This window comes from Cetorhinus maximus, chromosome 2 (assembly GCF_964194155.1).
Source record: "Cetorhinus maximus chromosome 2, sCetMax3.hap1.1, whole genome shotgun sequence".
NCBI classification, from domain to species: Eukaryota; Metazoa; Chordata; class Chondrichthyes; order Lamniformes; family Cetorhinidae; genus Cetorhinus; species Cetorhinus maximus.
The window spans coordinates 222,174,847-222,192,771 of record NC_135880.1 but is presented as its reverse complement, the minus strand read 5'-3'; the positions used below and the strand labels follow the sequence as shown (position 1 = coordinate 222,192,771).

The 17,925-nt window shown below is 46.7% G+C and overlaps 1 protein-coding gene across 3 annotated transcripts in view; it reads right to left on the bottom strand.

Annotated features, from left to right (window-relative positions):
- Positions 1–16,805, bottom strand: part of LOC144670858 (transmembrane protease serine 13-like) — a 38,133-nt gene extending 21,328 nt beyond the window's left edge. For all 3 annotated transcript variants that reach the window (XM_078533037.1, XM_078533039.1, XM_078533038.1), the window contains exon 1: positions 16,552–16,805. In XM_078533037.1, the coding sequence (XP_078389163.1) occupies positions 16,552–16,566 (15 nt within the window). In that variant the 5' untranslated portion in view covers positions 16,567–16,805. The remainder of the gene's footprint in view (positions 1–16,551) is intronic.
- Between the last annotated feature and the right edge of the window lie 1,120 nt (positions 16,806–17,925).

Sequence of the window (17,925 nt, the reverse complement as noted above, 5' to 3'; positions counted from 1 at the left end):
CTGCTAAATTACAGACTTGAAAGGTCGTGGTTTCAAGTCCCACTTCAGTGACCTTAGCACATAATTTAGTGCAGTACTGAGGGAGTGTCAGGAGTGCGTCTTTTGGAAGAACATTAAACCCAAGGCCCCCATCTGACCTCTGAAGTGGATGTAGAAAGGTCCCAAGGCACGATCTCAAAAGAAGAGAAGGGGAGTTCTCTCCCCAGTGTCCCGGCTATTACTTATCCCCGGACCAATATCACAAAAACAGATAATCTGGTCATCGCCGTTTGTGGGATCTTGCTGTGTGCAAATTGGGTGCTGCATTTCCTACATTACAGGCAATGACTACACTTCAAGAGTGTTTAATTGTTTGTGGAGCATTTTGGGGCCTTGGAAGTAGCTATATAAATACAAGCCTTTCTTCTACCCCACAAATATGGCATCTTTCTGTGCCCATTTCAGCCTTTCTGAGTAAGATTGATAACTTTTCCATAGATTGGAGCAGCTTTGTGCTGTGGACTGATGACATAGAGATACAATCAGGAGAAAGAAGTGGCTTTCATTCCGTCTGTCTGGCTGGGACCTGGTTTCAGCACCTGGGGGCTCGAGACCAGCCTGTAACAGAGTAACTAACAGCAGTTACTCAATACATCTAATTAGATACTAGCGATAAGTGAGATTGAGTTGGTGTTTTCATAAAGATAAATCCTAGACCATGGTGGGTGAATCTTTGTTCGGTGACTGCAGGAGATTAGTTATAAACTGACACAACTATAATATTGGTCACCAGGCTGGAGGAACCCACATTACTCAGCCCGCAGGGGTGAGTGTGAGCACTGCACTAAAGGAGCCCTTAGTGCCGGCCATGGCTCTCTCTGCGCTCTGAGCCAGAAGGGTGTTGGTTCCCTCCCTACTCCAGCGACTTGAGCAGAAACGCCAGGCTGACATTCCAGTGGCCTACTGAGGGAGTGCTGCCCTGTCAGAGGCCTTGTCTTCTGGATGAGATGCTAAACCAAGGCCCTGTCTGCCCCCTCAGGTGGATGTAAAAGATCCCATGGCACTATTTCAAAGAAAGGCTGGAAAGCTTTCCCTGGTGTCCTGGCCAATATATATATCCCTCAACCAACATCAGCAACAGACATTATCTGATCATTATCTCATTGCTGTTGGTTTGAGTTTGCTGTGTGCAAATTTGCTGCTGCATTTCCTACATTACAACAGTGAAGCTCTTCATTGGCTGCAAAGCACTTTGGGACCAATATAACTGTGAATCTTTCTTTTTGAGAAGCAGTGGTAAATTGTAATGAAAAAATATCTCTCTCAGTTTTGAACCAAGGGACAGTCTCTAATGGTTTAAAAAGCTTAATGAAATGCGACAAAATTTAGACATTAATAATAATTCACTCAACTAACTATGCTGCATTGATTCACTCTATGTTGTGTATCAGACACTTGCTGTAGTACGTTAATTCATTCTAAATTCTGTATACGAAAGGGAATGTCAGTCCAGTGTAGGATGTCCAGTAGGCTAACCACTATGGAGCTAACTGCAATTCTGATCAGTAAATAGGAAAATGAAGAGTAGACACTGATCATCCAATCTCGATTCTCAATATTCGCACAGTATACGCATGAAAAATTTAACCCTAAATACATACAGGTGAAATACATTTACCTGCGCTGTGTAAAAGGCATTTTATATTAAAATTAGCTGGTTAAATCAGTGTTGCCATGGTGATACCCATGGCTAGTGAATAATTTCTATCAGATGACACTGATCTAGGTAAGAACGAGGAGGTAGGAACCAGTTACTACAAGTTGAGCTTTGAAGGTTGTTGGAATGATCACCTGTTCTAGGTTAGGCCTTATGACACATTGGGTTTGTCAAGTTTCTAGGATGAAATCCTGTTTATGTTATATTTCGATTGCTTGGGAGTCTGACATCAGCTGTGGCTCAGTTCATAGCACCCTCGCCTTTGAATCAGAGGGTTGTAGGTTCACGTCCCACTCCCGGAAACCAAGAACTGTGATTGTACTCGAAAGAGTTGCAATCTGTGACTGTTGATAACTCGAAAGAGTTTAAATACAACTCCTCATAGTTGAGGGAACTAACATGGTTACTAATCAGCCAAGTCCACGGTCAGTGGCAGTTCTTCCCCTGAGTCCAAAGGTCGTAGGGTCAGATATCACTGTCGAAACTTCTGCGCAAAAATCTAGGTTGAATGAAAGGTGCTGTTTGCCAAATGAGATACTAAACTATAAAAGAACCCATGGTGCTATTTTGAAGAAGAGCAGGTAAGTTCTCCTTGGTGTCCTGGCTAATCATCAAAATGGGCTAGCTGATCATTTATCTTCTTGCTAGTTGTGGGGGCTTGCTGCAAATTGGCTGTTGCCATTCACTACATTGCAACAGTGACTACACTTCAGAGGCACTTCACAGGCTGTAAAGCACCTGTGGTTGTCAAAGGCGCTATGTAAATGTAAGTTCCTTTTTCCATTTCACCTTAGTTGAACTTCTAACTCAATGTCTTCTCCACCCACCAAAAAACACCTATTTGCGCCTCCCTATCATCTCCCACCTCCAGCCCTGCTTCAGTCAATCAGCTGTGGAAACCTTCACCTGTGCCGCAATCACCTCAATTGATGACTCTTCCAGTGATCCCCTGGAGGCCTCCAATCCTCCCCCCTCTGCAAGCTTGATATCCCACCTTATGGGTGGGATTTACTCGACCCACCCACTGCCGGGAATGTCCGGTCCCGCCGAAAGTCAATGGGCTTTTGGCCGAGCCACCCAATCTCCTGCGGCAGGTCCTGCTTGCGATGGGGCCGGAAAATCCCAGCCTGTGTAAAGAAGCAAGAAAGAATTTTCATTTATATATCGCCTTTCACAAACGCAGGATGCCCCAGAGCACTTTACAGCTAGCTGCTTCTGACACAATTATATCCTTTTTCAAATAAGGAGACTAAATCTGTACACGGTACTCGAGATGTGGTCTCTCTCATATTCTAACTTCTGCTCTTTTATTATTATTTTAATCATTCTTCACTGGCTCTTAAAACCTGTCCGAACTTCTGACCTACCACGGACCTTCACAGATTTGATGCATCCCTCTCCTAGAGCCTTTCTTTCTCGCTGGGATAAACCTTTGCTGAGAGTTATTAAATATCCCCTTAAAAGCCTGCTACTGTATCTATGCTGTCCTACATTTTAACCTAGTTACCCTGTCCACTTTAGCCAACTCTGCCTTCGTGCTTTTGTAATTACCTTTATTTAGGTTTTATAACACTAGTCTTAGACCCATACTTCTCACCTCTAAACTGAACATGAAATTCTATCATGTTATGATCGCTGTCACCTCGAGGCTCCTTTACAACAAGGCTATTGATTAACCCTGACCCATTGCTCATTACAAGGTCTAGAATAGCCTGCTCTCTGGTTGGTGCTAGAAAGTACTACTCTAAGAAAATGCCCTGAATACACTCTATGAGCTCACTTTCCAGGCTACCTTTGCCAATTCAATTTGCCGAATCTACATGTTGATTAAAAGTCACCCATGATTATTGCCAGAGTTATAACCAGAGTTTACTGGTCAACCTGCAATGGCAGCGGTCAGAAGGGCTTATTCTTTCACAGGTGTTCATAAATTCTGTTCCAAAGTCCTCACACAACTGCCAACGCAAAAAAATTCAAGTGAAACGTGTGCAGCTAGCTGAGATCACAGTGAACAGCAGTTGCCTTGAGTTTTGTTAATTAAGTATAAAGATTCCAAAGATGTTAAGGTACATAGAAACTCACAATTGCTGATATTTGACCGGGGAGTTTAAACTCCCCAGGGATACTTCACTTGACAACAGCGACGACAAACAAAGTGACAAACAAACCCAGAACAGTGACAAACTATTCACCACCTGACACATATTGATGACCTTTCAGCTTGAACTGTGGAAATTTACACTGAGCTCACATTGCAGTTACCCCAGCCATTGTCTCAAGTTGCCAGTCCAAGTGGACACGCCTTGCTCTGTACATCAGAGTTGATGTACAAACACTTTAGGAATATACATTACATGTCATAATATAAACACACTCTGACTACGAGAATGGCTTCCAACTCTCCCAGGTTAGCCTAGAATCTCCAAAGGATTAAAGGTTAATCTCCGGGATGCTGCTCTGGGAAAAAATCATTAGGAAGGGCAGAGGGTGGCAGTGATTGAAATAATGATTGAGATTGGGATTATGAAAGATATTTGTTTGACAGTTAAAATGAATCCTGTTGGGTAACAAGGGTCCCTTTGTTTTCTGTTCAGATAAGGAAGTGAGGCACGATGAGGATTGATGAGTTCGGCAACCAGTGGTGAGAGGGTGAGGGCGGGACTGGAAGGACATGGAATAAAACCACCTGGAATAGACTCAACCGGAGTTGGCAACACTCTGTGTGGTTCACTCATTAACAGAGAACCTGGTCACACTCATTCAGTGTAATTTTATGTGTCCCTGGCGGGCGTGTGTCTCTGGTGGTGGGACATGTAAAGTGGGGTAGGTGCCCATGCCACCACATTCTCACCCACCTCCAAACTCACCCCAAAATATGGCCAGAGAATGGGTTGAAATCAGCGCCCGCCCACCATATTTAAATAAACAATTTAAGGGTCAGTTAGGCCTGTTATCCAGTCAATCGGCTGTGATAATACGCTGCCCACACCATAAAACATTGAGTTTGGGCAGCAGGGACGGGAGCGGGAATCCAGATTTTTCTTTTTACATGAAACATTTTAGGGGCAGGAAGGAAGGGTCTTCAGGAACTGCCCTTTGCCAATCATGGGGCGGCACCCCTTTAGACCGAACCCTTCCTTCCTACCCCCCCACTGCCCCTCTCTGTAACGTTCCCAAACCCTCCCAGCCCAAGAGCCCAGCTGTACCTGCTCCGGGGATCCTAAGCCTTGGGCTCCACTCCTCACCCACAGTCCCGGCAGCTGCTACTGCCGCCGCCCTGGCTCTGTCAGGACCGATGGAGCTGCCGGCCAATCAGATTGGCCGGCCGTTCCAGAGCGTGGGACTTCCACCCCAATGAGGGACAGCAGTTTGATTGGCTCCTGACCAAGTGGCCAGGTTCTGCGCGAGGATAGTGCAGTCGATCAGCTCCTAGCCTGAAAAGAGAAAAGGCCTGAAACCTCCCTCTCCTGTGTCCAGTAATCCTGCCATAGTAGCGAGCTGGCTATTCCTCACATCGCTGTATCCTGCTTTCTTTGCGAAACCCCTGCCTGGGGGAAAAGGGGAAAAATCACCAGTAGAAACTTTAAAAGTAAGATTTAGCCAGAGAACCACAGACTGCAAGTGCTGGGAGACCACCTCGTGTCAGCCACAACAACCTGCAAGGAATTTGGAAGAAAGCAATCAAAGTCAACCCATCTAATCCTGAGCTCCGGATTGGTGCTATTGCACAGTTTTATCGCGGCCTTAAAATCCATGTTGTGTGTGTGTGCGTGCGTGTGCGTGTGTGTGTGTGTGTGTGCGTGTGTGTACGTGTGTGTGTGTGCGTGTGTGTACGTGTGTGTGCGTGTGTACGTGTGTGTGTGTACGTGTGTGTACGTGTGTGTGTGTGTATGTGTGTGTGTGTACGTGTGTGTGTGTGTACGTGTGTGTGTACACGTGTGTGTGTGTGTATGTGTGTGTGTGTGCATGTGTGTGTGTTTGTGTACGTGTGTGTGCGTGTGTACGTGTGTGTGTGTGCGTGTGTGTGTGTGTGTGTACGTGTGTGTGTGTGTACGTGTGTGTGTGCGTGTGTGTGTGTTTGTGTACGTGTGTGTATGCACGTGTGTGTGTGTGTGTTTGTGTACGTGTGTGTGTGTACGTGTGTGTGTGTGTACGTGTGTGTGTGTTTGTGTACGTGTGTGTGTGTACGTGTGTGTGTGTGTGTGTACGTGTGGGTGTGTTTGTGTACGTGTGTGTGTACGTGTGTGTGTGTGTGTGTGTACGTGTGTGTGTGTGTTTGTGTACGTGTGTGTGTGTGTGTGTGCGTGTGTGTGTTTGTGTACGTGTGTGTGTGTGTGTGTGTGTGTACGTGTGTGTGTGTTTGTGTACGTGTGTGTGTGTGTACGTGTGTGTGTGTGTGTGTACGTGTGTGTGTGTGCGTGTGTGTGTGTTTGTGTACGTGTGTGTGTGTGCGTGTGTGTGTGTGTACGTGTGTGTGTGTGTGTACGTGTGTGTGTGTTTGTGTATAGGGGTTTAAGAAGGGGCAGATTTTAAGTTATAGGGCAGGATTTTGCCCTTGGCGGGTGTGCTCGGCGGGAACAGGCGGGGGCAGTTGGGAAGACGACTGCTGCCCGCGATCAGCTGCGCCCCACGGTTTCATGCGGGCCGGGCCAATTAAGGCCAGCTCTGTGTGGATCGCGAGCGGCAGTGCTGAGCGCTGCCTGTGTGGGTGGGGGGGAGGAGGGTGAGCTGGGCCTAGTGCACAGTTTGTGCATGCACACGAAAGAGCGCTTCAATCCTCCTAAGACACAGAGCTACCTCTGGGCGATTGAAGCGTTTTATAAAAACATTAATAAAGACAGGAAAAGTTTAATATAACACGTCCCCTCATGTGACTCTGTCATTTGAGATGGGACATGCTTTTAATTCCAAAACAAAGGTTTTATTTAATGTTTATTTGCTTTAGGAAACTTCATCCCGCTTGTGGATGAGGTTTCCTAAAAAATGTAAAGGCCGTTTGGCCTTTTCGCCTGCTCACCTAGTGTTAGATTGGATGAGCAGCGTAAACTTCAACTTAATTACTTTGTTAATGGCCTTCATAGGCCTTTGAATTATCGGTGGGCGTGCAGTTGACTCCAGTGCACGCCTGCCGAACAAAATATCGCGATCGGGATGCATGCCCGATGTCATCGCGCGTCATTGTACACTCAGGCACGTTGGGTGCATGCCCACACGCTGAGCATCATATTCTGCCCATAGAGTTAAAAGTTAGCAGTTCATATTTCTTTCTTTTGCCACTGGTTACAGACAATTTGTTTAATAAACAGTTATTTACTTAGTAAGTTTACAAACCTGGAGCTCGTATTCTGTTAACGTAAACTAGACAGTTGGGTAGAATTGGGGCAATGCGATGGTCTGATTAAACTTCTCCTATTTGTCTCAGCTCTGGGAGCAGTGGGGCTGGACACTACAGCGCACTATCCCCAGTGAGTCGTGACCAAGGTGTTATGTAAATGTTGTTCATTGACTGTCCCCTAATGAGTGTTAAGCAGCTACTAACAGCTTTTACAGATCCTCCATGGGGTTGGCAGGTATTTGGGATCCTTGGACAGTACGAAGATTCCTGTGGATGGGGGAAATATCATTAAAAACATATTCTGCACTGAATCAACTTACCCGCTAATGATCCAATCAGCCAGAAAACATGGACTGATGCCTACGTGGTTTGGAATGGACTATATTTTACATCGTATTTATAACTCAGAAGTAGGCCATTCAGCCCCAAAGATCCCTGCCAATATTCATGGTCCACATGAGCCTCCTCCCACCCCTCTTCATCTCCATCAACATGTCTTTCTTTTCCTGTCTCCCTTATGTGTTAACCCAGCTCCCCCTCAAATACGGCTATGCTATTTGTCGCAACCACTCCCTGTGATAGTGAGTTCCACATTTTAAACACCTGAGTAAAGAGGTTTCTCCTGAATTCCCCATTGGCTTTATCAGTAATAATCCCCGACAAGTGTGAACATTTTCTCTACATCTACGCCATCAAACCTTTTCCTAATCTTAAAGACCTCCACCAAGTCACCCCTCAGCGAGTAATAGTTAGCAATGAAACACAACATTAGTGGATAAAATAGAACTGTGTCGTCATTTCTCCACGTAAGCAGTATCCTAATCCCATATAGCCCATCCTGTTCTCCTAATCCTTTACTTCCCTTTTCCTCGCACCATCTATCCAACCTATTCTTAGATGTTGACATGGTTCTTGCTTCAGTCACTGATTGCTTGTGTAAGTTCTCATGTACAGAGCAGCTGTTGTCCTGTACTGCAGGGAGATCAGGACTGCCTATCAGTGACACGAATGAGCGCTATAGAAATTCCACCAGCAATGCCTCTACCGCACCCTCCAGATTCAACGGGAGGGCCTTCGAACGAACGCTGGTTCCCTTCTTGAAGCCAATTCCACAAGAACTCAGGCAAATTCCTGCAAAATGAGCTTCGAAAGACTGGACGCTATGTCCGGATGGATGAATACCATCTTCCCCACCATGTCCTGTTTTCTCAACTCTCAAGTGGCCAACATTCCAGGGGAATATAAAGAAAAAAACGCTTCACAGACACTCTGAAGCTCTCCTTGAAGCGTGGCAGCATTGACATTATTGACTCGGGGGAGCTTGAAACCAGTCGCTCAATGTGCCAGCAATATGTCCATCGAGCTGCTTTGAATCCCAACATCTTGGTGATGAGGCATAGTGGCTACAGAAAAGGATCCCATTACCCCCGTGGAACACCCTGCCCCATGTATCCAAAGATCTGCGGCTGAGAATCGGCCTGTTCAGTCACATGAAGATCCATGGCAGAAACTCATGACTCTGATTAGGCATCATCCTCGAATAGGGAGGCAGCCGACAACGACAATGGCGACGCTTGTGAACTCCGCGTCTCAATATTCCTCCGTGTTTAATAAACATGGTCTCACCTGCCCTATGTCCTAATTCCCTATCATTTAATCTAACATCTTTGTCCCCTTATTCTGGACCCCCCATAACCACTTGATACAGCCTGTTTCCATTTACCCTGACCCATGTCACCATCATTTTAAAAACCTCAATCAAATCCTCAATCTGTCAAGTCTATCTTGGTCTCCCCTCAGGCCAGGCCCTAACCTTGTGAATGTGTGCTGTACCCTCCCTATTTTTTCAATGCCCTCCTTTTAATGTGGAGCCCAAAACTGCACACGGTCCTCCAAGTGTCGCCTTACTAAGGTTTCGTACAGATTCACCATCACATCCTGACTTCCATATTTTATGCCCCTTGCCACAAAACCCATGATTCCATTTGCTTTTTTTTTAATGGTCACATCCATTTTCTTTCAATATCTTATGAGTCTGAATTCTCTAATCCCTCCCGCTCTTCCACTTCAAGGAACCTCCTCCAGTTGGCAGCCTTCCATCTCTTAAGATGGCGGCTCGTGCCGTGGTGGTCAACGCTATTAGCCATCGGCTGGCGTGCCTTGCCAGCCCCACTCTGGCCGTGCAGCCTCTACTGCGTTTGCTGCACAGGAAGACAGTTGTCCGAGAGGGCGCAGGACTTGCTGGCCTCTGTTTTCTCTGGGTCCCCTTCTTTTTTGTAAAAATTTTTTCTTTTTTCCAAATTATTTTGAAACAAAATAACAAACGACGTTAGTTTTCACCCAACGGATGATAGGATTGTGGAATAAGAAAGACCCAGCACAGGTCTGATGGGCTGACAGGCCTCTTCCTGGTCTCTGTCGTTCAACGATTCTGTAAAGCTGAGCTTTTCGTTTCAGTTCACTTCTTCCAATGCCCCCTCCAAACAAAGTATAATTTTTTTTCCTTTTTTTAAAATTAGAGTGTATCATTCACATTTCCTGACATTGAATTCCATCTGCCACACTTTTGTACATTTCATCTAATCAGCAACTGTTTGGTTTGTCAGAATTATTTACTGCGCCTCTTATTTTTGGCATCATTTACTAATTTGAACGCTACTCCCTTTAGCTCTGCATCCAAACCTTTGATGTAAACAGTGAACAGTGGCGGTGAGATACTTTGCTTAACTCCAATTTTGTTTCTCCCCTTCTAACCAGTTTTTTAATCCAATTTTCTACCTTCCCTTAATCCAATACCCCTTAATAGAGACACTGTTATACTGTTTACACTGTAGCCTGTCTTTGGCCATTCGTAGGAGTCTATTTAAACCAAGGGAATGCTGTAACTTATTTAACCTCTCCCAAATACTGCGGTATTTACCCTGTCATAGATTCGGCATGGCCAACTTGAGCCCTGGAAGTAAGTTAATAGCATGGGAACAAGAGAAGGCCCCAGAGGCAACTGAACATAGCTTTCAAAATGTTGGTCCAACCCCCCACAACCCACAGTTACAGCTCTGTCCATGAAAAATAGGCAAGACTTGAATTAATGTAGTATCTTATACTAATTCAGGACCTTCCAAAGCACTTTATAGTCAGTTAGGTACTTCTGAAACGTAGTCATTGTTGTAACATTGAGAAACATGGCAACCAAGTTGTGTACAGCCACAAAGAAAACAACCTGGTATTAATCAAATCAATCATGTGCTTTTTAGTGAAATTAGTTGAGGTCAAGGAGATCAGGGAGAACTCCACTTTTTTCAAAATCTGCCAATGGGTTTTTTTATATCCACCTGAGAGGACAGACAGGGCCTCAGTGTAATGTCACATCAGAAAGACAGCTCCCTTGACACTGCAGCACTCCCTCAGTTCCGCCTTGGGGTGTCAGCCTAAATTATACCGTCAAGTCTCTGGAGCAGGTATCGAGCCCACAACCTTTAGGCTGGATGGTGGGTATGTTGCCTCTGAGCCACAGTTGAGGTCTTAGTAAATAGGGAAGTAAACAAATGGTTATATATTTGTCATGGTGGGAAAAAAGTAAACAAATGGTTATATATTTGTCATCGTGGGAAAAAAGCTTAAGGGTTCTTATTGGAAAGCACAACACACCTATTAAATAAAGAATACAGGGAGCCACCAGAAAACTAAAAACCCTAGAGTTACTTCAGATACCACAGGCAAATTAGTATGTCCCACAGGCTGTCACTCCCTCTGACACCTGCTCAATCACTAGGTATGTACAGATCTTGAAAAATTCCGCCCATTTCTCTTCCCTCCCCGCTCATCCCCCACCTCCAAATTACAACAGCTTTCTACATTAACATCAAAAACTAGAATCTCTACTTTCGATCAGCTGCCTAAGATACAATTTCTTCTTTCACCACCCCTGCATTTCAAGCTAGTGCTGTCCGGTTACCTTGTTGTATGTATAGTAACCTCACACTACAGTGCCTCAGGCCCCCACTGTTCAGAAGCCAGCACTCCATTACAGACTGTATGAGCAACACATCAAGAATGATAAAAGCAAAAAACTGCGGATGCTGGAAATCCAAAACAAAAACAAAAATACCTGGAAAAACTCAGCAGGTCTGGCAGCATCTGCGGAGAGGAACACAGTTAACGTTTCGAGTCCGAATGACCCTTCAACAGAACTAAGTAAAAATAGAAGAGAGGTGAAATATAAGCTGGTTTAAGGGTGGGTGGGACAAGTAGAGCTGGATAGAGGGCCAGTGATAGGTGGAGGTAACCAAAAGATGTCACAGACAAAAGGACAAAGAGGTGTTGAAGGTGGTGATATTATCTAAGGAATGTGCTAATTAAGGGTAGAAAGCAGGACAAGCAAGGGACAGATAGCTCTAGTGGGGGTGGGATGGGGTGAAGGAATCAAAAAAGGCTAAAAGGTAGAGATAAAACAATGGATGGAAATACATTTAAAAATAATGGAAGTAGGTGGGAAAAGAAAAATCTATATAAATTATTGGAAAAAACTAAAAAAAAGTTGGGGGGGAATCAGAAAGGGGTGGGGATGGAGGAGGGAGTTCATGATCTAAAATTGTTGAACTCAATATTCAGACTAGAAGGCTGTAAAGTGCCTAGTCAGAAGATGAGGTGCTGTTCCTCCAGTTTGCGTTGGGCTTCACTGGAACAATGCAGCAAGCCAAGGACGGACATGTGGACATGAGAGCAGGGTGGAGTGTTGAAATGGCAAGAGACAGGGAGGTCTGGGTAATGCTTGCGGACAGACCAAAGATGTTCCGCAAAGCGGTCACCCAGTCTGCGTTTGGTCTCTCCAATGTAGAGGAAACCGCATTGGGAGCAACGAATGCAGTAGACTAAATTGAGGGAAGTGCGAGTGAAATGCTGCTTCACTTGAAAGGAGTGTTTGGGCCCTTGGATGGTGAGGAGAGGGGAAGTAAAGGGGCAGGTGTTGCACCTTCTGCGGTTGAATGGGAAGGTGCCGTGGGTGGGGGTTGAGGTGTAGGGGGTGATGGAGGAGTGGACCAGGGTGTCCCGGAGGGAACGATCCCTGCGGAATGCCGCCAGGGGGGGTGAAGGGAAGATTTGTTTGGTGGTGGCATCATGCTGGAGTTGGCAGAAATGGTGGAGGATGATCCTTTGAATGCAGAGGCTGGTGGGGTGATAAGTGAGGACAAGGGGGACCCTATCATGTTTCTGGGAGGGAGAGGAAGGTGTGAGGGCGGATGCGCGGGAGATGGGCCGGACACGGTTTTTTCCAATAATTTATATAGATTTTTCTTTTCCCACCTACTTTTAAATGTATTTCCATCTATTGTTTTATCTCTACCTTTTAGCCTTTTTTGATTCCTTCACCCCACCTCCACTAGGACTATCTGTACCTTGCTTGTCCTGCTTTCTACCATTAATTAGCTCATTCCTTAGATAATATCACCACCTTCAACACCGCTTTGTCCTTATGTCTGTGAAATCTTTTGGCAATCTCCACCTATCACTGGCCCTCTATCCAGCTCTACTTGTCCCACCCACCCTTAAACCAGCTTATATTTCACCTCACTTCTATTTTTACATCAAGAATGACGTGCACAAGACAACGCTCTGTCCTAAGATACATGAGTCACCCAATCCACGTAACCCTCTTCATACCTACAACCCACAGAGATCTCTGCACTCACCCCATTCTAGTCTCTTGAACCTCCCCAATTTCCTTTCATTGGCTCCATCATTGGCAGTAGTGCCTTCAACTGCCTAGACCCTAAGCTCTGGAATTCCCTCCCTAAACCTCTCTCCCTTCTTTTAAGACCCTCCTTAATACCCGGCCTAATGTCTCCTTCTTAGGCTCATTGAAACTGCAGCTGGAATTTTGTGTACAGTTCTAGTCACCACATTACAGGACGGACATAATTGCTCTGGAGAGAATGCAGAGGAGATTTACAAGAATGTTGCCAGGGCTTTAAAATTGCAGCTATGAAGAAAGATTTGGATAGGCTAGGGTTTTTTTACCTTAGGACAGAGGAAGCTGAGGGGTGACTTAATTGAGGTGTACAAGATGATGAGGGGCCGAGACAGAGTAGACAGGAAAGACCCTGTTTCCCCAGCTGAGAGGTCAATTACCAGGGGACATGGATTTAAGGTGATTGGTTGAAGGATCAGAGGGGACATGAGGAAAAACTTCTTCACCCAGCGGGTGGTGGGTGTCTGGAATTCGCTGCCAGGTTTGGTGGTGGAGGCAGAAACCCTCAGCTCATTGAAAAGGAACCTGGATCTGCACCTGTGCTGTAACCTGCCAGGCTGCGGAGCAGATGCTGGAAGGTGAGATTAGAATGGGTGACTAGTTTTTTATTTTTTCATTTGCGGCCAGTGCAGACACGATGGGCAGAATCGTCCCAGATTTTCACTAATTGCAGTAGCAGATGGCAAAAAGGATGCTTTACCCGCTGACCACAATGGTGGCTTTTCACGCTGTATCGTCTCAATCCCACTTCGTTAATTCTGCAGCCACAGGAAACATCTCGCTGGCAGGTGCCCTCTGAATTGCCCGCCACGCCCTTACCTCACCATTTCCTCACTCCAGGTGACATATCTAAACTGCAGCTGCCCACACAGTTCTCAATGCTTGCAGCCCAGGACTGTTCCAGTGACTACAAGGCCCTGAAAACCAAGACGAGTTCAGTGACCCATCACTGGAATGTCTTTCAGAGGCCCGCTGTGATGTCCCAGTTCTGGCCGCAGGAGGCCCAGTTATCTCACTACTCCAGCTTGGGAGGCGCTGACAGATGTTGGCCATCCAGTGCAGATAGAGGATGAATGTTCTCATCCGTGCCGCCAGGGTAAGGCAACCATCTCATCACTCTAAACTCACACTCACAAGCCCATCAGACATTCACTGGTATCTTACTCACTACCAGCTCAAGGGACATCACCACTCACTCTCTCACACACAAACCCTCACATCTCCATCTGGCCTCAACGCCTCTGGAGACTGCCTCCTCAGCCCTCACCATCTTAAGGCCACTCGCACAGATCAAAATGTACACACACCCACACCCTGGGATGCCCCCCTTCCCCAGTACAACCCTCACCCTGCAGCCTCTTCCCTTGCCTGAAGCCTCTTGTCCCCCTTTCCCTAAGCAAGTGCCAGTGAAAAGCCACCCCCGCCTTACGGTTGGTCAGGTAGGTAGAGACCTGCCCGTGAGCCCCTCTAAAAGTGATGTGGTGCTGCCTGTGAAGCCTGGTGCTGGTGACTGCGAGTGCTGCCCGAAGCAAAGTAGGCAAACAAACCTCGAAGTCCTGGGAGAAGGTGCAGCTCACCAGTTACACCTTGTTTATGTTCAGTTGCAAAACATGTTGGCGTGCAGCCATGCTGATGTGCTCGGATGATCCACCCTGCGGGGAGCGGGGGAGGGGGGGTGATTCTGGCCAGCTGGGCTTAAATGACATGCAGATGTATTACAATGGAGTTCCCGGCATTGCAGTGGTGGGTGGAGCGGACAATTGCAAACTGATTTTGCAATGTTGCGAAACCAATTTTTGGCCTTCCTGCCACATTGTCCGCCCATGCCCGCCATGACGCTCAATGCCAGTGGGCACAGAAAAATCCACCCGAAGGGCAGAATGGCCTCCTTCTGTGCTAGAACTTTTCCTGCATTAATATAGTAGGAAAATGGTTCAAGGTGCTTCACAGGAGCAAGTATCACACAAGATTTGACACCAAGCCTCATAAGGGCAGGTGGCCAAAGTTTGGTCAAAGAGGTAGATTTTAAGTAGTACCCTAAAAGAGGAGAGAGAGAACAAGAGAGGTTGAGAGGTTTAGGGAGAGAAATGTCAGAGCTTAGGGCCCAGGCAGCCGAAGGCGTGGCCGCCAATGGTGGAGCGATTAAAATCAATCTCATTTTGGGATCCTCATGCGTGGTCACATGTACTTTCATGATTTCATTGAATGGCAGAAGAGGCTCGAGGGGCTGAGTGGCCTCCTATTCCAATGTGCCAAACTCAACTTCAACGGAGAGGTCATTCTCGTGGGGTCAAGTCCCGCTTCAGGAGCAGAGCACAAAACTTGCGGCTGACATCGCAGTGCAGCGCTGAGGGAGTGCTACACTGTTGGAGGTCCTGGCTTATGGATGGGATGTTAACACGAGGCTTCTTCTGCCCTCTCAGGTGGACATAAAAGATCCCATGACACTAATTCAAAGAAGAGCAGGGGAGCCAGTGTTCTGGCCAATATTTATCCCTCGCTCAACATTGCACAAATAGGTTAGCTGGCCATGATAACATTGCTGATGGAGTTTGTCACTGTGTTTCATTACAACAGTGACTAGACTTCAAAAACAGCCATTCATTAGCTATAAAGTGCTTTGCGGTGGCTTGTGAAGTGTGCTAAATAGAGGCAAGTCTTCCTTTTCTTTCTTTTGAATCAAACTTTTCCTGGCCGTGGAGGGAGACTAGACTGACAGCTCATTAAAGACCTGACTCAAACAGGAAGGCAGCTGTTCTACCACAAGGTTTGGGGTTTACAAATTGTCACGTTCCCCGCCAGGGTGAGGAAGTCAACCCAGGCCTGAGGCCTGTGACTGGTCACGTTTGTTTCTTTGCTGAAATGTCACAAATTTCCCTAAAGCAAGGGGAAATTTTGGGGGAAATTTCACCTTTTCCCGTGGAAGTGTCTTTTATTCTTTGTTATATCCCCTGGGGTTGAGCGGCCAGGACTCGGACTGTGCCCTGCGGCCTGGGTTTTTAACTCCTCTCCCCTCTGCCCCATCCCAATCGGTCAGAAACTGAGGCGGGAGGTTCAGGGAGGGGTTTAAATGGAGTGGGGTGAGTGAGCCGCCTTCATCTATTGTGGCTTCAATTTTAATTTGCAGTCAGCCTGGACACAGGCCTCAAGCCGATGGGTTCCTCCTTGGCGGTGCAGGCTCGATGGGCCGAAGGGCCTCTTCTGCACTGTGTGATTCTGTGAAATGTACAGCCAGGGGGGGCTCAGTCTACTGTTGTAAATTAAGATCTGAGTGAGGGAGCAGCGACATACAAATTTGGCGAATCACACAGGCCGTTACTCGTGGGCAATCTCTCTCCTGCGTTCAGACCCTCTCATGCGTACAATCTCTCCGCTGTACACAGAAACCCTGCCCCATGTACAAACTCTGTCCACAATCTCTCTGCTGTACACAGACCCTGCCCCATGTACAGACTCTGTCCACAATCCCTCCGCTGTACACAGACCCTGCTCCATGTACAGACTGTCCACGATCTCTCCGCTGTACACAGACCCTGCCCCATGTACAAACTCTGTCCCGTGCAAACGCAACAGTCCCTGTTTTCATGAGCAATGACAGACTGACCGTTGCCACTCGTAAGAAGGAACCTACAGAAATCCTACACTTCAAAACCTCGCAGAATTTCGCGGTAAAAAAAAGCATCACTTCAATATTTTTTTTTAAAGAAAACAGGAAAGGGGCAATCCTGAGTTTGCCCTGGATTAGACACCGGATCAAGTTCAGACACCTACTGGGAATGAAGTCATTCCTGAAGTCCTGAGTCTGCGTTGGCTTTTAGAGCTGAAGATACGGTTTCAGAGGAAGTCCCGACACCTGGAATATCTCGCTTCACGTTCAGTGCTTCACCTTAAACTCAGGAACTGCAAATAGCTGTTGGACACTGTAGAAGCAGGAGAATGTCTGCAGACTGTGTAAGAAACTGACTGGTGTCCTAGGTTTCAGCTGAGTCAAAGTTGATGAACTAGTTTGACATGAAAAGTTTGCTTTTGTGTGACGTGCAATGCTGCCACACCTATTAGATATCCACTTGTGAATGGCAGCACCAAAGAGGAAATAATGAAAAGCAAAAAACTGCGGATGCTGGAAATCTAAAACAAAAACAAAAATACCTGGAAAAACTCAGCAGGTCTGACAGCGTCTGCGGAGAGGAGCACAGTTAATGTTTCGAGTCCGTATGACTCTTCAACAGAAATAATTAACCTACACGTTGAAGATTTAACCCATACTTAAGGTGATAACAACAACTTGTATTTATGTAACACCTTTAATGCAGTAAAAACGTCCTGAGGCATTTCACAGAAGGATTATTAACAGAATCTGGCAGTGGACCACATTAGGACAGATGAAGAGGGAGGTATTAAAGGGCATCTCAAAGGAGGAGAGGGGGGTAGGGAGGTGGAGAGGCTTAGGGAGGGAATTCAAGAGCTTAAGACCCAAACAGCTGAAAGCACAGCCACAAATGGGGAGTGGGGGGAAGGTGGTGGTGAAGGAAATTAAGGATGATCAAGAAGCCAGGATTGGAGAGACCCCGAGTTCTTGATGGGCTGTGAGGCTGGAGGAAGTTGCAGAGATAGGGAGTGGGGGTGAGGGGTGGCGGAGGGGAGGGGGTGATGAAGGGAGGGGCAAGGCCGTGGAGGGATTTGAACACATGGAAAACGATTTTAAATCCAAGGCACTGCTAAGTCAGAGCTAAGGTTGGTCTGTGATCCTGGCGGCGATGAGTGAATAGGGCCTGGGGCAGAATTTTACAGCAGTGGGATTTTACCATTCCCGCTGTCGTCAATGGGGATTATAACGTCTCGCCGCATTTTACAGCCCTGTCCCCACCGAAACGGGGCCGTAAAATCCCGCCCTTGGTGTGAGTTAGGATATGAGCAGCGGAAGTTTGGATGAGCTCAAGTGTATGGTGAGTGGGAGACGTGGAGCTAGAGCATTGGAAAAGTCAAGTCCTGTAACAAAATCATGGATGAGGGTTTCAGCAGCAGTTGGACTGAGGCCTAAGCGGAGTCGGGTAATGGCCTGGATTATCCGAGCAGCAGCAATCATCACCAGGTTGCCACGACGTCCGGAAACCTCCCTGACCCGATGCTGTTCGGCATTCCTGC